General features: G+C 45.0%; 2 protein-coding genes across 5 annotated transcripts in view; one reads left to right on the top strand and one right to left on the bottom strand.

Moving 5' to 3' along the window:
- The window catches only part of AVEN (apoptosis and caspase activation inhibitor), a gene marked incomplete at its 5' end in the record, with an annotated part of 193,037 nt that extends 182,549 nt beyond the window's left edge, over positions 1-10,488 (top strand). The window contains 4 exons of the mRNA XM_082647184.1: positions 587-657; positions 6,267-6,362; positions 9,187-9,547; positions 10,353-10,488. Coding sequence (XP_082503310.1) covers positions 587-657; positions 6,267-6,362; positions 9,187-9,547; positions 10,353-10,468 — 644 coding nt within the window. The 3' untranslated portion in view covers positions 10,469-10,488. The remainder of the gene's footprint in view (positions 1-586; positions 658-6,266; positions 6,363-9,186; positions 9,548-10,352) is intronic.
- A 1,354-nt stretch (positions 10,489-11,842) lies between these two features.
- RYR3 (ryanodine receptor 3) overlaps positions 11,843-24,402 on the bottom strand; it is a 551,722-nt gene continuing 539,162 nt past the window's right edge. For all 4 annotated transcript variants that reach the window (XM_082647182.1, XM_082647181.1, XM_082647183.1 and 1 more), the window contains exons 94-103: positions 24,081-24,123; positions 23,472-23,599; positions 22,979-23,039; positions 22,563-22,709; positions 17,800-17,934; positions 16,330-16,486; positions 14,415-14,479; positions 13,909-14,009; positions 12,830-12,881; positions 11,843-11,978 (exon numbers count right to left, since the gene is read on the bottom strand). In XM_082647182.1, coding sequence (XP_082503308.1) covers positions 11,883-11,978; positions 12,830-12,881; positions 13,909-14,009; positions 14,415-14,479; positions 16,330-16,486; positions 17,800-17,934; positions 22,563-22,709; positions 22,979-23,039; positions 23,472-23,599; positions 24,081-24,123 — 985 coding nt within the window. In that variant the 3' untranslated portion in view covers positions 11,843-11,882. The remainder of the gene's footprint in view (positions 11,979-12,829; positions 12,882-13,908; positions 14,010-14,414; positions 14,480-16,329; positions 16,487-17,799; positions 17,935-22,562; positions 22,710-22,978; positions 23,040-23,471; positions 23,600-24,080; positions 24,124-24,402) is intronic.

The following is a 24,402-nucleotide window of genomic DNA, read 5'->3' on the forward strand; positions in this document are numbered from 1 at the left end:
AGAGCTCAGAGCAGTGCACCATGATTCACATTAACTAATCTAATGCACATTCTTTGAGTTTTATTTTGTATCTGACATTCTAAGCAGGTGATTTTTAGAGTGATGGTTCAGATTGGTAACCTTGCCTCAAAGAGATATTTTAAGTCTGTCATATTGTGGATCAGTTGAGAACTGCTTTCCTTCAGTTCTGTTTTTCTCCTTCCTTTTCTGCTTTTGCCCACCCCCAAATCATAAAAGTTTCCTTGCATATATTAAGCAGATGAGATGAAAATATGCTAAATATGGGGAGATGGCCACGTCTGCAGGCCTGGACTGTTCAGTTGTCTCTCAAGAAGCATGTAGGATGGTGGCTTATTGAGAGTTGAATGAAGCAATGAATACAGTTGCCAATAGTATTTTCAAGTACCCACTCTGCACAGATGATGTGGAAAGATGCGGAAGCCAGGACCTTCTATTGAATATCATCACTGAGTTTGGGATGGTCAGCTCTTCAGAAACAGCACTTTTACTCCCAAAGGGAAATTGAGAGAACTGAGTGTTTTCCTTTTAGCTTTGACATAAAATTGTATGTTTTTTCTATTCCCAGGGGACTCCTTCTCACAGTTCCGGTTTGCCGAGGAGAAAGAGTGGGATAGTGAAGCTTCCTGCCCCAAACAGGTAAGGTGAAGCTCTGTCTGGAACGTGGATTGGCTCTTCTCAAGGCTGGAGACCAGCACCTTTCACATTGTTGTTGCGATGGAGACTTCACATAGAGAAGAGTCTAGTCATTCGTGTACAGTTCAGCGTCAGTTACCTAAATTGCTCAGAAGGTTTTCAGGGAGCTTAAATTATACAGGCTCTTGGAGCTGGAGTTGACCTTTATACCTGGCCGTCTATGTGAACTACTTATATAGCTCATATATGACTATAGTTCATATAGACTGGGTTGTAGGGCTGAAAGTTTATAGTCACGATTTTGAGTGGATTACTTTGCCATTTGGCCTTCCTTCTTTTCCCTTTCTGTGAAAATTCATCTAAGGCTTGAGAATTAATTTATTTCTCCCACACTGTTTTTGGTGTTAGGTAAGAAAATCCTTAACTTTATAGTTTTAAATAACTCTTCTTCTATAATTAGGAGAATAAAGCTATAAAATAAGAACAAGCATCACAGAAGTCTTTCAGTGAATCTGTAGCACCCACGCACGTTATTTGCTTTGTATTGCTGCCATATTTTCCTCCCAAGGAATTTTGATGATTCTCCAGGCAGGATTTCACTGAACCTTTCCGTACGAGAGACGACAGGTATTCTCACCCTTTTTAAAATGCACAGAGGATGAGTAAGTGCTGGCGTGGCATTTGCTTCCGACTCCGGGGCTGGAGCATACTATCTGATACAGTGATCAGACAGCCTGCCCACAGCTTCAGACAGGAGACCGGGCAGCAGACCTGACGGATAAAGGGCGGGACCTTCCTCCCCATTCCGCCGTCAGCTCAGTACACACACAGTAGGTGGCTCACACCCCCAGGTGGGCTGGCTTCACGTTCAGTTGTTTGGGGGGGACATTGACTTAAAGACAGAGGGGAGGGAAGTGACTTGTAAAATGACTTCCTGTTCCTGTACAAAGAGTATGTTTTATAATATAGAAAAATTTGGGAATTAAAAATATTTGTTTTTGCTTGGGTCTGTTTGGGCATGTACCTGAGTATGGTTTAGAATTCTAGCACAAGTTGTAAACAGACGAACGCAGATCATGGAGGAATTCAGTGAAAGCCAGACAACTCCCATTTCAACTCCTTTGCACCATGTTGGCTATCAGAGAACATTTTGTTATCCTGAGAGTTTCAAATAATTCTAAGGTTCTTTATTTATCAAAACACATGTTCTTTATTAGATATTTATTAGATGTAGCTTATTGGAAGATGAATGAGACAGAGACCATGCTTGTTCATTGCCCTAGGCCCCTTACCTTAGCACAGTGGCTGACACATAGTAGATGGTAAATATTTACATGATAAATGAAAAAGAATGCAACATAAAATAAGAGGTATAATGAATGAATGAACATAATACTGTGGGAGAAAGCTGCTTTGGGCTGGAAGTGATTGAGAGTAGCAGCATGGGATAAAGATCATTTGAATGGGCCTTGGTGGATGGATGAGTATGGTTCTGGTAGGTTCTGTCTGGGGAACAACAGGAGAATGATGAGATCTGAAAGACCAGGCTGTGCTCAGAGTCGGGAGCATAGCTGGAGTGTAGCTGGAGTGTGGATTCTCAGAAGAGGTGGCTTCCAGTGTGGGTCTGGGTCACTTAGTACCAGTGGTTTGGTCTTCATTTTTATCTAGGGGCAGTTTAGCCTGTGGGTCAGAGCGTAGACTTCAGAGACGCAAACCTGAGCGTAAATACTAGTTCTCATCTGGAAAATGGAACTAATAATAAAATGTAACTCAGAGTTGTCATGAGGATTATATTAGATTATAAATAAAAGTCCTTCTGTGCAGTTCCTGACACAGAGGAAACACTCAAAATTAGCTCTTATTACTACTGTTACTTGTTAACAAAATTTTGTTTAGCAAGACAATGGAAATGGCTAGGCTGGACCTCTGCAATATTGGGAAGGAGGGACTGAAGAGGTCAGAGGCTGGAGGCTGGGAGAGCAGGTAGGAGGATATTACGCGGGGTGAACGGGAGGGGACGTGGGCCGACAGCATGGGCCGTGAGATGGAAGACAGTTCACTGGCAGATGGGACTGCAGTGGAGGACGTAGTAGATTGCGTCACGGGCCAGACGTGAGACATGAGGACAAGAAAGATTCTCAGGGGCGCTAAGCTTCCCAGCACGCTGATGAAGTGAGCAGTGATGACTGATGGAGCGAGAGAAGGCAAGCTTGGTTGTGAGCATCTTGAGTTGAAGTATTAGTGGAGCACATCCCAAACTGAATTCATCACTTCGCCACCGGCACTGTTTTGTGTCCCACATCTCCCCTCACTCGGTCCTCTTTATTTTTGCTTACTTGAGAGAGAAAAAGAAGAGAAGAATCTATCTGTCTATCTACCTGTCTATCTATCAGTTGTTCCTCATGTGCTCCTCTGTCCCCAGCACAGCCAGTGACATGAAGCAGTGAAGAGTTTGCCAGTGGGTCCTGGTGGAGGCCCCGAAGGGCACCCTGATGGGAGAGGGCCCAGTGCTGTCCCTGTGACTTGCCTTCATGTCTCTGTGGCTCACATGCAGGGTGAGGGGAAGGTGGCCTGGCAGTCAGGGTCCCTGCTTCAGCCGTGTTGGCCCCATTACCGCAGGGGAGTTGGTCCCTTCAATCCATGAGTGGCGTTTTCAGACCTGTCCTTTGGACAGTGTGGGGACATGTGAGGAGGGAATGGGTGGGAGGAGAACTGAGGGTGAAAAAAATAGGTCCATTATTTTTTGAAAATCACCTGAAGCTTTTTTTTCATTCCATTTTTCAGTTGTGTTGACTAGCGACTTATTTAGTCAGTAGAGCTTCCTCGAGCAACCACTGAGCACTGGGTGGCACGCCGTGGTTCCTGAGTGTGTGGCTTTTAAGGGAACAGACACTCAGGCCCACCCCTGAGAGCGCAGTTCTGAATGAGGCCTGACGCTCTGTACGTGGAAGGCGCCCCAGCTTTCTCTAAAGTGTCGCTTGATCTGAGCACTTCCACTGTAAAGTGTCCCCGTGGTCCCTGAGTACCCAAAGGAATGTGGACTGTGAGTGCTGTAGGTCTTGAGGAAGGTGCAGTGGTCTGATCAGAGGCTGTAAGTGGAGTTTCTAGTAGGTTCGTTCCTCACCAAATGGTGTACCTCTACGCAGACACTGAGACTCGGAGTGTGATTGGCTTCCTGGACAGGGAGGAGCCTTCGAGAATAGATTCTCACCACCGAGTCTGTGCGCACACTGATGGCGGAGAAGTGGGGTTGGAGGGACTTTGTTCTAACAGTCAAGGCTGGCCTCCTGCCCCCAGCCTCCGAATCTGCAGGAGAAGAGGCGCTGGGGTGGCCAGGCTGCGTGCTCCAACTGTGAGTGACTGTCAGCGTTGGCCAGGTGGATGTGGGGATGGGGCTCTCCGGGCAGAGATGACCCACCAGTTATTTACAACATGGAGCAAAAAAGCTAATTCATGGTGGTTATTCCAATTAAATCTGTTTTCAAATTCACACTTTACTATTACAAGCAATTCACTTCAGCTCCCTTTATATCTAAGGCCTTCAGCTGTAGCCCTTTAGGGGACAAACTGGTGACAAAAAAGGGGAGGTCTTCTTACATCGTGGTGTTTGATGGTAGGTTCTAGGCTCTAGGACTGCTGCAGGGAGACGAGGAGAAATCACTGTGCTGGGCTGAAGTGTCTTGAGGTCCTCATGGAGGCGGTGCCCTATCACCTGGGCCTTGGATGGTGGGTGGGAATTGGAGACGTGGGGAAAGGAGACACCCCAGCAGCTGAAGGTCCATCACTTGGGACTCGGCACATAAGCACAGCCTGGCCATTCCCTGGATCTCACAGACTTTTCATTGTTAACGATATACCTTGTAGCCGTGTCACACATGATGCAAAAGGGGGGAGGAAGTTTGGGCACTTCTAGCTGGACCCCAGCACGTCTCAGCGGGCCTTCTCCAGAGAGCTGAGACAGCAGCATGTGAATGGTTGGCAGGCATCGTGGACGGAAAGTTCTTGCTCTTTTATAGGCTGAAAGCAGGGGGTCTACCCGGGTGACTTTGCAGACACCTTGGCAGTGGGAAGGGTGAGATTTCCAGTTTGTAATGTGGTGACTTACTCATGGGTTAAGCATTCAGGATCACACTTTTCTAGTGCTTTGAGAGGTCTTCTCCAAACTTCGAAACAAAGACTGGCCATGCTGGTCTTGATCAAGCACGTGACGTGCTGAGTGCAGGACTGCGGCAAGGCCTGCACATGTAGTGCATTTCCCACTCTCCTGCTCCCTAAATACTCTATGTTTTTAGATGTAAGTTCCTTTTTTTCCAGGGTGAGGGGCCACATCTGCTGCTGCCAACCTTGCTTACCGTAGAGCTAGCCATCTCCGGAAACTTTCAGAAGGGCAGGTGAAGAGCTGTATTGCTTCCTTTGATCCCTGTGTACTGCTGTTGTGAGGCTCAGGGGTTCGGGTGGGTCTGCGTTTAGTGTCGGCGCTCTACTTGAGAGCACCAGGAATGGCTCCCCACCTCCAGTCATTATAAACCCATCTACCCAAGGCATCCTTACAGTGGAATGGAGATTAGACTCCGTGACCCCTGGGTGGTGTTCTCTAACTTGAAATCAGTGATTGCAGCGTAAGTCCTGGTTCTACCTGGGTCTGTGATAGTCCTTGGTAGACAAGGTGGTCCGTGGTGTCTGCCTCTAATGTGGCAGCCACCTTCTAGTTTTTCCTTCTCTTGGGTAGCCGGGGCACCTAGAAACAGCCGTTAGGGGTCATGCGATAACCTGGACCGTTTTCTCAGATATGGTCAATTTGTGAGGGCATTGCCTGGATGGGATTTTGCGTCTATGCACGGGAAGGGAGTTCAAGGGACTTACAGTGTTGGCCTCACACAAAGTGCTGCCAGCTGGAGGGTAAGTTTCCATCCTCTGCTTTCTGGTTGGAAGAGAGAGAAGCGTATACCTCATGGGCTTCTTTGGCTGTGACTGTCCTCCCCATCTGACTGCTGAGACAGCTCTTCCCTGCTCTCCTGAAGGCCAGCCATCTGAATCTGGGGGGAGATGTCCAGTTAGATTTCATTAAGTGCTTTGAGTTTTTTTCAGTAATTCCAAGAGCATCCGCAGGTTCCAGGTTTCCGTGCAGCCTTGATGTGAGGTGATCACCACCCTGCTGCTGCTCTGGCAGCCTGAGCTGTGGCTCAGGAAGGTGCTTTTGGTTTTGCTTATCTTAATGCAGAGATGGTAGAAATTAGAACCATATCAAGTGTGATTTATGATCTGATTACTCCCAGCTAAAAGTAATAGATGATTTATTTACAGTTACTTATCGTCTTGTGCTCTTTTATTCCTGAAAGGTCATATGTAATCATCTTTTTTTTTTTTTTTGCGGCACGCGGGCCTCTCACTGTTGTGGCCTCTCCCGTTGCGGAGCACAGGCTCCAGACGCACAGGCTCAGCGGCCACAGCTCACGGGCCCAGCTGCCCCGTGGCATGCGGAACCCTCCCAGACCGGGGCACGAACCCGTGTCCCCTGCATCGGCAGGCGGACTCTCAACCACTGCGCCACCAGGGAAGCCCCATATGTAATCATCTTGATCAATAATCTATCTTTTTTTTTATATATATAGAATTCAGCATTTTATGTGGACTGTGAGTCATTGGTTCGAGCCCTTCAAGAACTGCCTCTCTCACTCCGACTCAATGTTGCTGCTGAATTGGTCCAGGTAAAAACCCTGATAGCATCCTGAGGCTGGTATGAATTAGGGCAGGAGAAGAAGAAGAATGAAAAACATCCCCCTGCAGGATGTTTCAGACTCAGCTTTTCCTTTCATCAAGCTGAGCGTTTTGTATCAGGTAGAATTTCGTAAAGTTTTGAGGGAGAATGAAATACTTTCTAAAGGTTTTTTCATTTTATATTTGAAACATTTTAAAGGATCAAATGTAATAGAATTGAATGAAATGTAGAAGTATAGAGTCTGCCTTGTATTGTACTCAAAATGTTTATGTGCCAGGCTTTGTGTTAGGCACTAAGGTTACCGTGGTGAACAGACAGGCGTGGTTCCTGCCCTCATGGAGCTTAATCTATTGGGAGAGACGGGTATTGATCAAGTTATCAAATTATAAGTCCTGTGAAGGGGAAGGACAGTATGCTGTGAGAATATGTAATAGTGAACCTGATCGACTTTGGTGTGATTAGGAATGGCTTTCCTGAAGAAGTGGCAGATAAGCCGAGATCCAAAGCATAAGAACATTTGAGTTGGGATTTAAAGAAGAGTGACCCAATCAGATCTGCATTAACAACTGTGCTAATAACAATAACAGTAACAAAGAACATTCTGGCTGCAGGATGGAGAGAGGGCTGTATTGGGGTGTCTGTGTTTAGGGTAAATCTGCACTTGCACACCCATGCAAGAGTAGAGCGGATGAGGGGAGGCAAATTAGGAGGCCACTGCACGGCTCAGGTGAGTAATACTGTAGCTTGGGCCAGGCTAATGATGGTAGAGATGGCAGGGAACTGGACTTTACCAAGAGGTGTATTACAAAAGTAAAATTAACAGGACTTGGTGAAATACCGGAAATGGAGAGGGAGCAGGGAAAGAATCTTCTAGGTTTTCCAGCCTGTGCAACTCAGTGGTAGCTAGTATTAGGAAGGGTGAGGCTTGGACATTATGGGTTTGTGTCTCTGAGATGTCAGAGTGAAAATATTAGTCAATTGGACGTAGAAATTTATAGTTCAGAATCAAGGGTTGGAAATATAAATTTGGGAGATATCGGTTGTAAGGTAGCTAAGAGCGGAGCCATTGAATCGGCTAAGAGAGGAGGGGCCCAAGGGCTATACCAGAAGGAACTCTGAAATGTAATTGTGGCTAGATTGGATTTTGTTAAAAAGTGAAACCCTAGGCAGTACTAGTTGTCAATAGAATCCCAGCAACTAAAGTGATCAGTTTTGTTCTGCAGTTGAATGCGATGCTAAGCCTGAGCATAGGCAGGCATCAGTGGGTATCCACCCAGCTGTCTCTGTGGCACTTACGTCAAATTTAGGGCAGCAAGTAGAATTCAGGCTGGAGGACACTTAGGGGCAGAGAAGTAGAGAGGACAGCATTTGCCTCTGATGGGGAATCACCCTGGGACGTCTTTAGGAGCGTTTGGGGGTATTGGGGCTTGTCTTAGTGATTGGGTGAGCACTCCTCTTCCTCTGGCTGTCCAGAGATGGTCAAAGTCCTGACATACTTGGTTTGATCCCACACAATGAGGAGTGGTTAACAGAACACATCAGGAAAACACTGAGATGAAGGTGATGGGGGCCCCAGGATTAGAGGAGAGAAACGGGAAGTGGTGTGAGCATTTGAAAGTGAAAGATGATGTTGTCAGAGGCAGGCCTCAGAGGAAAGATATAAAATAATTGTACTTTTGTAAATAGTAACTTTTAACTATCTAGCCAGGTTTTCCCACTCCTCCCATGAGGCAGAGCGGTTATTCTCAACTGTGTTCGCATGTTAGACTCACCCGGGAGTTAACAAACAAACAAAGACAATGCCAGCCAGCCAGTGCAGACCAACTGAATGGTTCCAGGATTAGAACAGGGGACCACATCCCATCTTCGCCCTGCACACTGACAGTGCTGGATGAATATTTAAGTTCCTGTGTAAAGCCACGCGGTCCTAAAAGCCCTAAGGAGCTATTAGCAAACTGGATCTGCTCAGGATGCTTAAATGTACAAGTAAGGGGACAACACCTCCAACAGCAGCTGACCCTCCTTCTGAACCTACCCACTGATGCCAGCCCGGTCACCACAGGCCTCCCTCCAGAACTGTGGTTCTCAGCCTTCCTCTACATTACAGTCACCTGGGGGGAGGGTTTAACTTTATTAAATTATAACATATAGAGAAGTGCGTGCGTAAGTCATTACACATGCAGATCAAGGATCAGAACGCCGCCACCACCCAGAACCTCCCCCCACCCCCCGAGGCAATACTTCCCTAAGACCACTATCCTGACTTCTCATACTCAAGATTAGTTTTGCCTGTTGGGGGCGTTTTTACAAATGTAATCAAATGGAATGTTTTCTTTCCTGTCTGGCAATTTTTACTCAAATAATGTTACTAACGGCCATTCTTTTCTTCTTGGTGAATTTGTTCCTTCATCTCCTGTATTTGTGCATCTTAGTTCAGTGAACAGATCCGACTTGCTAATTACTTCTCCGTGACTTTTTACAAAGCCTGCCTCGTCGCAGGCTTAAGTGTACATTCACATAGACATACAGGACTGTCCATTCTCAGGCTGGTGACAGGAGTGCACAGCCCTTTTGATTTCAGCTCTGAGCAGGTTGGCACATGGCTGAGGTGGGCACGGTAGGGAGGTCTCCCACACTTACCCCTGCAGCAGTAAGAGGGGTGCTGGCAGGACCTGGATGGAGACACTTTGTGACCTTCCTGTCTGAATTGAGTTTCCTACTCCACAGAGTCTGATGGCTTCCTTTGCTTTAATTTCTGCTTAAGCAAATACGGCAGGACTCACATTAACTCAGATACTGTGCTTCTCTTTCAGACAGCCCTTCCTTTAGAGCTTCCTCAGGTGAAACCAAAGAGAAATAATGATGGCAAGGGACTAGGGATGCAGTTAAAGGGGCCCTTGGGGCCTGGAGGAAAGGGGTCCATCTCTGAGCTGAAATCTGCTGCCGCTGGCTGCCCCATGTACCTGGGTAAAGACAGCCTAGGACCGGGCCCTTCCAAGGGTTCTCAGAACCCCGCTTCCCCACTGCAGTCGGCAGCAGACGATTTGGAAGAAGAACTAGATCTGCTGCTTAATTTAGATGCGTCTGTAAAAGAGAGCGGTGACATCTTAGCAGACCAGACAGCTCAGGACCTGGAATCTGAGAAAGATGAGGAGGTGGCCCAAGAAGAAACAGGTATGGTTTTCATTTTATTCCCCATCCATCTTCTCGATTCTGGTGTTTTTCTGAGAATAGCTTCACCTCTGTCACATCCCTACACATCGTCATCAGTGTCTGACATCGATCTGGCCTTGTCCACTGACATCTATTTCTGTGCTCACGTCTCTGCTTCCCCCTGAGCTGACCTTTCTGACAACATTGCTCTCACTCGATATTACTGGGCTTCCAAAGCTGCTACCTGCCTGATTGCAATCTTAAACCCGGGGCTGCAAATTGAACTCGTGCTGTAAAAGGCATTTCGATACCCGTGGCCTCAGCTGTGCAGCAGCAGACCTTTTAATCGACTGTCTGAACAGGCCTGTTGATCAGTGCTTTGTGCTTCTTGCTTGCTATTTCGATCTTGGTTGTTTTGTTTTTTTTTTTTACAAAAGAAGACTTCCTCATTTGTGCATGTTCTGTTAGATGGCGGGCCATCTGACAGGGAGAGGCCTAGTGACTGCCCCGTCCATACACTGCATTCAGGACCCTTTAATGGCTTTAGTTTCCAGGAAACTAAGCTGTTAGTCTTTAAAAAAAAAAACTAGTTAACTGTGAGATTCATCATCCAAATAAATAGAAGAGCAAATCTCTACTCCATTTATGAATTTGTTTAGGTATCACTGGATCTTCTTAGGGAGCAGGAAAATAATAGAACGTTTCCCCTTATCGTGAGCAAAGTCAGAATGTGGCTGATTTCCAGCACGGCTCAAACCCCAGGGAAGCGTTAACCCTCGGTTCTGGCACTAACGTGAAGTTGTTAACGTTGCTTTTATTTTTTTAGATCCTGCAAAACCAGCTGCGTTGGAAGGAAAGAACGTGGCATCTGAGCAACCAAGTATATCCAGAAATGTTACTGAGGAAGAGCTTGAGGATTGGTTGGACAGCATGATTTCCTAAACTCGATGAAAGAAAAAAAGAGAGAGAGAAAGAAAATGAAAAGTGCCTGAAGCCAATTTTGGTTGCCTTGTAAGGGAAGGCGGGCCCAAGGCTGTCCTTCCAGAACAGCTGGTTTACAAGCACAGCCCAAGCCCGTGTGGCCATCACGCTTAGCAGTAGACGCCTACCTCCCCCATGTTCAACAAATCCGAAATGAGACAGTAAGAGGCTCGCTGCATTTGTTCTCTGGCTTAGTAACTGAATAGACTTCTTAAGGGCAGGAGATGTTACGGCCCTTGTGTCCAGTTTCTTCCTCTCAATTTTTACAGCATAGCGGATGCAGCTGATGAAGAAAGCTAAGCAAACCAGGCATGCATTTGGCCAAAATAAACAAACGCTGGTTTGTGGATTTTTTTCCTTCCCTTCTTTCTTGTGCGGGGAGCCGTGGGCTGTTTGTTTGTTAGTCTCCTGTCCCTTTTCCCAGCACCACAGGGTGGTTGTAAATCATCCAGAAAGGGGGCGTTACAAGAGGCCAAACCGTGAGTTGGTGATTATGACTTTATTGCAGTGGGCACTTCGTTTTATTTAAGGAGATTCACCTAAACAGAGCAGCTCCACTACTTACAAGGGAGACCATAAAGCGTTACTCTATTTGGCATAAGATTGAGATTTTTTTCTGAATTTTCAGTACAGTACTTTTTTTCTCTGATAACAGCAGTTGACAAGCTGTTACTGAAAAAAAACCAAACATATGAATAACCTTTGAGTGCAGTTTCATAAAGTAAGACAGAAGATCCACACGACTAATTAATGGAACTGTCCGTCTCGAACATAAATGTAAAAAACTTGCATAGCTATATCTAAAGAGGTTTTGTAAGGCACTTACTCGATACTTCAGTGTCGACAAAGTGGCGGTTTGTTTGTTTCTATTTCTTTAACTGCTTAAAGCTTTTCAAGCTGATTCTGGATACATTCACTAGCAAGTACCATGGGAGAAATTAGACTGCAGTTTTAAAATGACTTTTTTGTAGCTCAGACCGTGAGTCACTAGTGGAGTACCATCATGTGGAATTCAAGTGTTTAAAATTCCAGGTATTGTGCCTCCCAAACTTCCTGCTTCTCTAGCCCTTCCCTCAGTGGTACCATCCCAACGACCTAGTTAGAACTGAGAAACCTGAAGGCTTTCAACTAGAGCTTCCTTGAAGCTGGGCCGTACTCTTTTTTTCTTTCAACATTTTTGACAGGTTATCTCGCACAGTGTACGTCCATTAGATACAAAAAGCCAAATCAATTCCAAAATACCACAGATGTGTAACAAACACTTCCTTGTAAGGGAGGCATTTTAGGAAATGTCACTTTTCAAATGTGTTGCAGAACTGTTAAGAGAAGGATTTTATTGACCGTCCAGAATGGTGGAGGCTTCTTTCATTCCCATTTATCCAAGCTGATCTTCGTACTGTTTCCGGAAGCAGTCACCAGCAGGGAAGAAATCCCAACACCTTTCTTGGTACATCTTCCAGACATAAGATTCCTGAAATAACGGGAACAAAGGAGACTTCTTTATAAACCACAGTAAGCTGGAACCCAATGTATTTTCCCTCTCTGTGTCTCCCTTTGGGAATACTGACGTGGATAAATGTGAGGCCCAGCTGGTACATTCTTCCTTGCACTGTCCCAGCTCAGGCTGTTTTGGGAGCAAGAAGTTTCTCCCTTCTTTTCTCCCTTCTTCTGACCGCCCCCCCACCAAAACAAACAAAAACCCCACAGTGAGACCAACTCGATGATCGCCACTAAAAATACTTAAAGATTTAGCAGAGGGTTGACTCCATGCCATTTGTAACTGGTAGAAGGCAGAATATACGAATCCAATGACGTTTGACTATTTGGTAAGCTACCTTTTCCTCCCCTATTCTCTGTCTTTACACTTCTTTTTCATACTTAGTCACAGAACCCCTCTGACACATACTTTCACGCACCCTGTCACACCCACACGGGAGGTCGTTATCTTTCTTAGGCTGTCGTCTCACCATTTTGCTCCGACTCTCCTGCTCTTTGTCGGAGCCACCCACTCAGCTTTGTATTGTCTTTTTCTCTGTAACGTTCTCCCCACCTCCAGCTATTCTGCCCTGAAGCAGCAACTATAAGGATTTAGAAAATGTCAGTGTTTGCTGGGAAGGATAACCAAGGGGGCCTTTTGGAATAGGTGGGAGTTGCCTTAGAATTTTGGCTTCTTAAGTCACAAAGAGATGGTGGAACAATGCAGGAAGCAGTGGGAAAACGCACAGAAGAGACAAATGGGGGTCACCTCTCTATTTCAGATATCCTGTGCTCTACTGAGGCTTGACGTAGAAAGGGGAAGCTCTATCTTAAGGTGTTTCTCACCTGACCTGTGTGCTCTGTTTCATCTTTATTAATCAAATACATCAGGAAGAACCTGGAACGAGGAACAAAGGTTTAACAACTGAGAAAAAGACAATATTAGATTCTTTGGTTAGAAAGCCAAAGTCAAGTGAGCTGGAGAGAGGATTAAATACATTGTTCAGCATCATGCTGACTCCTATACCTTTCAGAATAGGGGAAACGTGGCATGACAACATACGCCATCATCTTCTAATAATAATACACATTTATCTCAAAATTAGCCTTTTTGTGAGGCGAGGTCCTTAAACCTTGAGCTAAGATCACTTGTGAGGAAGAATTTTGGCTACCATTTTATTGTTTTTTAAAAAAGTCCTAAGGTAAACAATAAAATGGTAACCAAAACTCTTACCATATAATTCTTAGTAGGCCAATTTATCATCTTTTAAGAATACAGAATTGAAATTTTGTGTGTCTCAAAGATACGTTATGGAAAAGTAAAAATATTTACTCTCACTCAGTTGCCCTGGAATTCAGCAGCACGCAGGTGACGGGCCGCCTTGACGAGAGCAAATATGAATTGGTTGAGAGGAAGGCCTGACTGGAGGGGGTTCAAAGGAGAGTGGGACGAGAGAGATTGGAGACCCTGAACATGCACACTTTTCCAGTTTTGCTGGAAGGGAAGGAAGAAGCAGGGCAACAGCTGGAAGGAAAAGTGGGGTCACAGCCTTTTTTCTTTGTTTAGGATTAAAAAATATTATATGGTGATAGGAAAAATTCAGCAGAGAGGAAACTTGCTGGAGTTAATATGACCTTGATTGAGAAGGGGTGGGAGCTAATTAATTCCAGGTTGAGGGGCTGACATTTGCTTGGAGCAGAAACAGTCTGCAGCGCACACCTGTCAATCGGAACGGGGAGGGGCAGGGCCTATGGACAAAGACACGGGCTCACGGGGACTCCTGCAAGCTCTTTCCTAATTGCCTCTGCTTTCCGGAGACCAAGGAGGAAAAGGCATTGGCAGAGCGTGAACTACAGGACGTAACTGTATTTTACTCACTGTTCCTGGCCCTGCCCCATCACCTTTGCTGACCAAGGATACTCACAAGTAGTTGGCTAAGTTGTGCTCTTGTAAGGTGTGTGTTTCAAAGCCATGAGGGGTCGTGTCAAAGTAGTCATTGCCGATCCCACAGATGAAACATTTCGTCTAAGAAGAATAACAGGGAGAAAAGGCATGAGTAGGCGTGACGTTACAGGCAGGTAGCAAAAGGGTGAGGATCTCTGCTTGAATTGAGAGACACTAAAATATTTCTGTCTTTCATGCTTTAGGCTGTTAGTCGTCTTCTCCAGAGTGTCACATACCTAGCTTCTACCTAGTGGAGGGTACTTGCTCCTTCCTAAGCCTGGGGCCTGGCGGAGGCAGCAGGTGGGGGTGGTGGTGGTAGGGCACAGAGCAGGTAGATGGGCCCAGAGAAGAGGACAGGCTTGGAAAACAATCATGGTTGGTAATTTTGCCTAGGGCTGGCCCTAAATAAGAGTAGAACCTACTGTTTAAAAAAATCCATGTGCTGTGAGATAACGGAAATCAAGTTGGGATTTAGTAGAACGGTACCTCCATATCCTCTCGTACTTGTTCCTGCTGGTCTCTCAGCTCCCCAAAAGCATCAATAATAAGACCTGGAATTTTAAATACAAAGACAAACAAAACACTTCAAATAACCTGTTTAGTCAGGGCAGAGGAATGATAGATGGAATGGCAGAGGCTATTTTGTTCTGTTAAAAAAAAAAATGTGGAATATTACTCAGCCATAAAAAGAAACAAAATTGAGTTATTTGTAGTGAGGTGGATGGACCTAGAGTCTGTCATACAGAGTGAAGTAAGTCAGAAAGAGAAAAACAACTACCATATGCTAACACATATATATGGAATTTAAGAAAAAAAAATGTCATGAAGAACCTAGGGGTAAGACGGGAATAAAGACACAGACCTACTAGAGAATGGACTTGAGGATATGGGGAGGGGGAAGGGTAAGCTGTGACAAAGTGAGAGAGAGGCATGGACATATATACACTACCAAACGTAAAATAGATAGTGGGAAACAATCGCACAGCACAGGGAGATCAGCTCGGTGCTTTGTGACCACCTAGAGGGATGGGATAGGGAGGGTGGGAGGGAGGGAGACGCGAGAGATATGGCAACATATGTATATGTATAACTGATTCACTTTGTTATAAAGCAGAAACTGACACACCATTGTAAAGCAATTATACTCCAATAAAGATGTTAAAGAAATGAATTATAAAGCTGAATGATACAATTAAATCAAAATTAGGAAAAACACTTGTGTTTTCAAATGCTGAGTCCCGGCTAATGCTTTCTCATGGTTCCTCTTACAGCGCCTCTCAGCAGTATTTGACGCTAACTATTCACTCCTCCTGGACTCTCTTCTTGTCCTTCCTTCCTTGTCCTACTGTTTTGCTTGGCTGTTCCCTTTCTGTCTTCCTTATCGGCTCTTCCTCTTCTAGTCCCTGAGGCACTGATATGTATCATCAGGGCTCCTCCTCAGTTTCTTTGCTTTTCCTTCTGGGAAGTCTCTACGCCTACATCTTTGACCACCACCACCAATGGATCCCATTTCTTTGATTTTTGTATTCATTAATATTTGTCTTGTGTGTCCTCATTGAATGTAATATTTCTATCCTATTCCATTCCTGACTTGTCTCTTGAAAGACCCATTACAGTTAACTGCTTATTAGCCCTCAACGCCTGCACGATGTCTCATAGGTACCTCAACTTGGCATGACTCAAACTAAATTCATCACCCTCTTTCTCTAATTCCTGACAAGCTACTGACCAAAATACCACTACCTCTACCCCGCAAGGAAGGAAAACACATGTCACACTCTCACAGATCCTCTTTCTGCTGCTTCCCACCCCATTGCGTGGGAGGAAAATGATCAGGGCAGGAATCATGAGGATGTGGGGCAACACTAGCCAATGGAGATATTTAGGAAGCAGAATGAGACAGAAATGATCAACTTAGAGTGGGTAATGAAGGAGTGGGCGAGGGGAGTCCTCTGTAAGGATGCTCAAGTTTCCTGTATCAGTGCCTGGGTGTATGTTTGCCTTTATGTATGGTAGACGTTCAAGAGATGTCTGTTGGGGCTTCCCTGGTGGCGCAGTGGTTGAGAGTCCGCCTGCTGATGCAGGGGACGCGGGTTCGTGCCCCGGTCTGGGAAGATCCCACATGCCGTGGAGCGGCTGGGCCCGTGAGCCATGGCCGCTGGGCCTGCGCGTCTGGAGCCTGTGCTCCGCAGCGGGAGAGGCCACAGCAGTGAGAGCCCCATGTACCACACACACACACACACACACACACACACACACACACACAAGAGAGATGTCTGTTGAATTAACAGGTAAGCGAATGCATAAACCTCTTTACATAAAACAGTTAAGTCAGGTGCAGAAAGGCAAAGAGAATCAGATTGACTGAGCCCCATGCAGATGACATAACTGGCAAGCATACCTTGGATGATGGCCAGCAGGATGACAATGACGAAGAAGAAGAATGTAATGTCAAAGACGATGCGGTACATTTCATACGGGTCCCCAGCGGGGTCTTCAATTTCATCGCCAATGCCACCTCCAGCTCTCACTCCCACGTACATGTGGAACAGGTAACACTAGAGAAGAAAAATGATGGCGATTCAGGTAAAAGGTGCAGAGTTTTGTTTGTTTTTACAGAGATGGTCAGATCATTCATGTAACAAGATCAAAACATGACAGCCCTGAGGCAGGAGAACGGTACTCTTCACAATAACACATTCATGCTGCTAACTCTGTCCTCTCCACCCTCTGGTTAGGTTGGTGTCTATAAAGATGGAAAGGCTGCTGTTCCACGTAGCCTTTAAAAGGTGTTTTTTGCTCTTTTCTTAAAAACAGTTTTGAACTCCTTGACACACACGTGAGAATTCACTCTAGGTGTGTATAAGTTAAAAGAACTTTCTGCCCTGATGAGGATGGCCTATGCCGGATACGAGTTTTCTCTCACTTAAGTTTCAAGTGCCAGCCTGGACTTGGGGCCGGGCTACAGCCTCCGGGAAGAGGCCTCCCCTACTTGGCATCCTCCGCGCACCCGGGAGGGCAGGGCTCCCCGCAGAATCTCCTCCCAAGTGCCCGTGTGCTCCAGGTAGGCTCCTGGGCCAGGGCTCACAGAGTAGGCTGCCCTCTGTCTCTCCTCCTGACTGGCAGTGATGGCTTTGGGATGGGAGTGTGGAGGCAGTCTTATGGCTGGTAGATCAAAAGCCAGTGGCAGCACGGAGCCCACGCTGGTCGTACGGTTGCTCTTGTGCCTGTAGTGTTGCTGTCTCATGGGCTGCTTGCCCCAAGAAAACTCACGCAGAGTTTTTAGCCAAAAAGTATATCTATTTTCTGGAGAAACGATCACAGGCGGGGGCAGGGGGGCAGTGTACTGTCACCTGTCTCTGATACACACATTCTTTTCCTGAAATCTGGTCACGATAAGTGTCTAGAGATGCTACTGCAGCTGTGCTGGCTCACCCTGCGCTGTGCCCTTCTATGCGCGCAGGAGCCCCAGCCCCGCCCTGACCCAGTCCTGCTGCTGTGACATTTTTCAGACGACATGGCTGTTCTGAAACAAGCCCCACTGGCTTGCTGAAATAAACGGAGCACCAGATTCATGGGACTTTGCTCTTAGCTCTCAGAGGCAAAGAATCAGAGTTTTACTTCCGTGAGATACAGACACAGGTAACTCACGTCTTCGCCACACACAGATGTGGATGGGTGGTGATCCGCTTAGCTGTGTGTTTCTCCTTCCGCCTGGGCCCCGACAGGTGGTCTATTCCATCACTTCTGTCTTTCCAGGACCCACCTCCCTTTCGGATGAGACATCAGTGTTCTACTCTCATCTCTGTCCTGCTCTGCCCACAGCCCTTCTGTCCCAGCCACGCCAGGTGACCCTACAGGGAATTCTCACCGTCATCATGTCATCACACTTCATGTCGGGCTCATCGTCGTCTTCACTTTTGTTGTAGAACTTGCGGAAGAAGTTGAACGCCACCACGGTATAGAGGTAAACCACCACGGCCAGGAGACCAACAGTCAGGACCAACTGGCAGCGGAAAGAGAGAGAGGGGGGAAGAGGAGGTGGGTCTTCTCCACCTTGAAAGGTTGGTGGGAGACTCCAAGCAAACAGAGGAAAGGGGAAAGATGAGGGGTCTGGAACGAAGGCTGTCATACAGCAGGTGCCGAAGGAAAGCAAGATCACAGAGAGAAACAGGCCTTATTGGGAGAAAAGAGTAATGATGGACTGTTATGGAACAAACTGTGTTCCCCCGGAATTCATATGTTGAAGCCCTAACCCCCAGTACCTCTGAAGGTGACTGCACTTGGAGATAGAGCCTTTAAAGAGGTGATTTAATTAAAATGAGGCCGTGAGGGTGGGCCCTGCTTCAATCTGACTGGTGTTCCTACAAGAGGAGGAGGTTAGGACTCAGAAGGAGAGATACCAGGTAGCCGTACGCATCGAAGGATAATCAAGTGAAAAAGCAGCAAGAGGCAGCCAGCTGCACGCCAAGCTACCCACACCTTGATCTTGGACTTCCAGCCTCCAGAACTGAGAGGAAATCAATGTCTGTTGTCTAAGCTCCCAGTGTTCAGTATTTTGTTATGGAACCCCGGGCAGACTAACAGCTGGGGTACTGCACGGGGCGCATATCAACTACACAGGGATTTAAGGATGAGAATAGTGACGGTGCTCTGAGGATGGTTACTTTGTTTTTTCACAGAGGTAGCAGTGACCCAAGGCTTCAAGATGTCGCTTTCACTCTAACGCTGCTTTTAATTATTTGCTTATTTATTTAATTGAAGTAGAGTTGATTTACAATATTGTGTTAGTTTCAGGTGTACAGCATAGTGATTCAGTTATACATATACATGTATCCTTTTTCAAATTCTTTTCCCACTTAGGTTGTTACAAAATATTGAGTATAATTCCCTGTGCTCTATACAGTAGGTCCTTGTCATTTACCTATTTTATATATAGTAGTGTGTATATGTTAATCCCAAACTCCTAATTTATCCCTCCCTACCCCGCTTTGGTAACCATAAGTTCTAATGCTGCTTCTAAAGAAACTACAGGAAATTAATATAACATTGTAAATCAGCTATACTTCAATAAAAATTTTAAAAAATATATATATACATATATGTATAACTGAGTCACTTTTCAGTACAGAAGAAATCAATACACATTGTAAATCAACTATACTTCAATAAAATTTTTTAAAAATTAAAAAAAAAGAAACTACAGATTCCTTGGGCTCATGGGTATCCCTACATCATAATATTTCATAACTAACCATGAACTGGATAACTGTCACAGCTTTGAAGTTACTATAAGAATTATAATTGAGCAAAGTGACATTTTTCATAATGAAGAAACCTGCCTTGGACCTTTGCCAGGGACATAGGGCCTGTTTGTTTCTCGGCTTTCAGAGGCACAATAAATGAGGACTACGCAGGACCTGCTCATCGGGCCTATACCAGGGACTAGGTGCTGGGCTGGAGCTGTGAAGATCAACAACATAAAATCTTTCTTTGCCCTCAAGCTGCTACACAAAAGGGAGTGGGCATGATAAGTACCAGAACAGACATATTCAGCAGCTTCTTGAACAATGAACTTAGTGATTTGAACCTTGGATAGCAGACCTCACGGCAAGCAGCCGGTTTCAAAAAAGAGAAAGAATGTGGGCTTTGCACCAAGGAACAAATGGGCTGGAATCTAAGTTCTGCCACTTAGCAGCTGTGTGCTCTTGGGTGAAATACTTAGCCTCTCTGAGCCTCAGTGCTCTTCTGTCTCGAGTGAGTGTAACACTTACCTTATAGGGTGGTTGTGAGCGTATTGCAGTACCCGGCATATGGCACAAACCGGGCACATTTTTTTTTAACAATCTTGCCAGAGTTTAGTTGGCAAGCCCATATAAGACATTCATTGTTTAATAAATGCTGGAGAGGGCGTGGAGACGAGGGAACCCTCCTACACTGTTGGTGGGACTGTAAATTGATAGAGCCACTATGAAGAACAGTATGGAGGTTCCTTAAAAAACTAAAAACAGAATTACCATATGACCCAGCAATCCCACTCCTAGGTACACACCCTGAGAAAACCATAATTCAAAAAGATACATGCACCCCAATATGCAGCACTATTTACAATAGCAAGGACATGGAAGCAACCTAAATGTCCATCAACAGAGGAATGGGTAAAGAAGATGTGGTACATATATATACAATGGAATGTTACTCGGCCATAAAAAAGAACAAAATAATGCCATTTGCAGCAACATGGATGGACCTAGAGACTGTCATACTAAGTGAAGTAAGTCAGACACAGAAAGACGAATATCGTATGATATTGCTCGTATGTGGAATCTAAAACAATGGGTACAAATGAACTTATTTACAAAACAGAAGTGGAGTCACAGATGTAGAAAACAAACTTATGCTAACCAGGGGATAAGGGGGTGAGGGATAAATTGGGATATTGGGATTGACATATATACACTCCTATATATAAAACAGATAACTAATAAGAACTTACTGTATGGCACAGGGAACTCTACTCAATACTCTCTAAAGGCCTAAATGGGAAAAGAATCTAAAAAAAGAGTGGATATATGTATATGTATAACTGATTCAATTTGCTGTACACCTGAAACTAACACAACATTGTAAATCAACTATACTCCAATAAAAATTGTTTTTTAATTAAAAGAAATTCATTGTTTAAACTTTTCATTTAAGGTACAGTTTTGTATAACGCCGTTAAACCAAATCAATAAAATCTGAACTTTCTATATTTGAGTAAAGGGGAAGAAAAGAATTCTAAAAGAACAAATTGTAGAACTGGCATTCCATAAATCCCGTTTTGGGAAATGCCACCTTTATAGGATAAAACTTCCCAAGACACACATGGAAAAATAATACACAATGCCCTTTCTCCCAGGAACCTATAAGGAAGTATTTACCACTCTCTAAGCAAACATCTATATCACAGGTTCTGTTATTACCTCCCCAAACTTCAGCTTCTTGTATGTGGCAGCAAATTTCTATCTCTAGCTTTCCTCCCTTCTTTTTAGTGTCAACTGAGAAACCGGCGCCACTACCAGAAGCCTAGAAGAAATAAACCATCGTAATACCTGATGATCTGGCACCCTTTCATTTTAGAACAATTAAAGGTTAATCTGACCTTTTTTCTGGTTGGAATTTTTATTTTTTAAGGTGTACAATGTGACGATTTAATATATGCATACATTATCAAGTTAATTAACATATCCATCACCTCACACAGTTACCGTGTGTGTGTGTGTGTGTGTGTGTGTGTGTATGTGTTTGCTGAGAACACTTAAGATCTACTCTCTTAGCAAATTTCAAGCATACAATACAGCATTTTTAACTATAACCGCCGTGCTTTACATTAGATCCCCGGAACTAATTTATTTAATAACTGAAAGTTTGTACTCTTTGACCAATGCTCCCCATTTCCCCCAACACACCCAGCTCCTAGTAACTACTGCTCTACTCTCTGGTTCTAGAAGTTTGCCCTTTTTATGATTCCCCATATAAGTGACACCATACAGTATTTGTCTTTCTGTGTCTGGCTTATTTCTCTTAGCATAATGCCCTCTAGGCTCATCTATATTGTTGCAAAAGGCAGAATTTCCTCTTTGTAAATGGTTGAATGATATTCTACTGTATGTTCATAACAAATTTTGTTTATCCATTCATCCACTGATGGACACAGGTTGTTTCCATATCTTGGCTATTGGGAATAATGCTGCTGTGAACATGGGAATATAGATAGCTCTCTGAGATACTGATTTCGTCTCCTTCAGATATATATACCCAGAAGTGCAACTGCTGGATCATGTGGCAGTTCTATACTTAATTTTTTGAGGAACTGCCATACTGTCTCCCCTAATGGCTGTACCAAGCTGGGTACATATTAACTCCTTTCTTTTCTCCCTTCTCCTGTAAAGATTTAGAGATGTGAGGGAACATGTCTCATTCGTGGATTTGCACTTAATGAGGAATAAAATGCTAGGGAGTTTGAATCTGTTCACAGGAGGAGCCATTAGAGGACTTTAATCAAGGGATTGACCCTGACAATTCTGTAGAAGACAGACTAGATATTGATGAGACTGGATGTAGAGCAATGACTAGATAGGTATATATAGAAACTGCACAAATACATGTATATAACATATATAGCTATATATGTCTACCTATGTACACATATAGCTGTATATATGTATAGATCTATATATATCTAAGTCATTGGTCTTTTTTTTTTTGGCTGCATTGGGTCTTCATGGCTGCACGCGAGCCTTCTCTAGCTGATGCAAGCGGGGGCTACTTTTGGTTGCGATGCCTGGGCTTCTCATTGCGGTGGCTTCTCGTTGCAGAGCACGGGCTCTAGGTGCATGGGCCTCGGGAGTTGTGGCACGTGGACCCAGCAGCTGTGGCTCGCGGGCTCCAGAGCTTAGGCTCAGTAGTTGTGGCACACGGGCTTAGTTGCTCCGCGGCATGTGGGATCCTCCCTGGCCAGGGCTTGAACCTGTGTCCCCTGAGTTGGCAGGAGGGTTCTCAACGACTGCGCCACCAGGGAAGCCCACTGGTTATGTTCTTTCCTAACCCTATCTAGGTCCCTCCTGTTCTGCAGCAGTATACACCCCATACCTGTTTGCCGTTGTGAGTGACAGATGACAGAATAGTCCTCAGAGTCTTGAAGCCCATCGCGATATCCAGCAGATGAGCAGCGAAGAAGAAGTTGTTGTAGTGGCCCAGGACTGACATGGTCGTGTACCAGGCGAGGTAGAGAAAGGACTGTGGAAATGGAAGAAATTGAGCAGCTTTTCAGGCATTCAGGGGACTGAGGTGCTTTGAGCTGGCCCAAGAATTGCCAAGTCAAGCCCCATCTGCCTCATACTACTGCACAAGAGAGGAGTGTCCCCCCAGCACCCTAGGGCCCTCTGTCTTCGCCCAGCACTCCCTGCATCTTCCTGAGCTGCCTCCATAGCTTGTTTCTTTGTGGCATCTAATGACATCCCTGGACTTGGGGCACAGAATTTTGCTTTCCCAGATGCCATACTTACATTGTCAGTAAAAACAACTCCCAGCTTCCAGATATGGTACTTCATGTCGATGGAACTTAGCCTAAAGGGGAACAAATCATTTCAAAACTTAAAAATGTCAAGATTTAGTTAAGTGTTTAATAAGGGGAAAAAATGAATTTTTTTCTCTCTTGGGTTTAATAACCTAAATACAGCTCTGAGGTTTATCAAGTTGTATGTGTTCACCATGAGAATGAGAGTGGCTGAATCACACACCCTGAAATTTTAATTAGTCTTTCTCTTTCAGCTCTATCAGGCATAAAGGCTGATAAGTCTTTCAATTTTTTTTAAAGCAGTGCTCTCCACCGCCCCCCCCCCCCCATATTTTAGAACCTAGAAGAAACACTTAGGCGAGACCAGAGTCTAAGACAGCGAAGACATGACTGTGAGCTTTCCCTGTAGCACAGGGAAGAGGACTGGAAAGATAAAGGGTCTAGTCAGCCAGACTTTGGGATTTAACTCCTAAGCTCTGTACCATGACACCAGGGAGGCTGCCTCTGCTTTGGTCTCTTCTACTGGGCTAAAGTCGAGGGCATTTTTGTCCAACCCCAGGAGTTCAGCAATGCGTTCTGCTCCGTAGAGATCTCCATACTTGTTGATCACCTAAAGCAGAGAGGAGGACAGGGTGAGCTCAGGCCGTGCAGCACCACCAATGTTTTCTCCAGCCCCAGTGCCGTCAGAGCTGTGTTATGCTCTGGGCTCTTCCAAGGGGTTGATAAAGACATGAGTCAAAATGCAAAAGGAAAATAAAGAGAAAAAAATAACCTCCAGAGAAAACAAATGATACAGACAATTAAGTGAAAACTGCTTTTCTAGCTATCATTTAGCAGGAGAGAAAAAACCTAGTATGTAGAAAACAGTGATTTTGTTAAGCTGATTAAGGCAGATGAGTATAGGAACTAAGCCCCAAACCTACATGCGTTCATATAAAACCCCTTCTGTGGCTTACTCTTCTCGAGATGCCATCATAAAAGCACCATTACATTTATTCATGTTCGTATATGGAGAATTTAAAAAAACAATTTACATTTCTTTGGAGGTCATGGAATTTACTCCCCCTGCCCCGCCCCCCAACAAGGCATACCTTTCTCTTTACAAACTTGTCCCAGTAGTTATTAGGAAAAGATCTGAAGAAGAAAACGAAACAGGGAGATTCTTAACATCAAGGCAAGCACATCAAGAAACTTTGCAGTTTGTCTGGACCTGTGATCTTTTGGGGTTTTGTCCTGCTCATTGAAGAATTCAAGACTTGATTGAAGTTCAGAGTCACCGCAGGTCTGATTTCTGGTTTCACTGCTTTGCGGTGAGTTCTGAAACACTTGGAAAGCTCCTTTGCATTTTCTACTTCAAAATTATGGTTAAGAGCCAGGAATCGTGATGACAGACTAGCTAGAGGCAGGGATATG

The sequence above is a fragment of the Grampus griseus genome (assembly GCF_964374135.1).
Source record: "Grampus griseus genome assembly, chromosome: 2".
Taxonomy (NCBI): domain Eukaryota; kingdom Metazoa; phylum Chordata; class Mammalia; order Artiodactyla; family Delphinidae; genus Grampus; species Grampus griseus.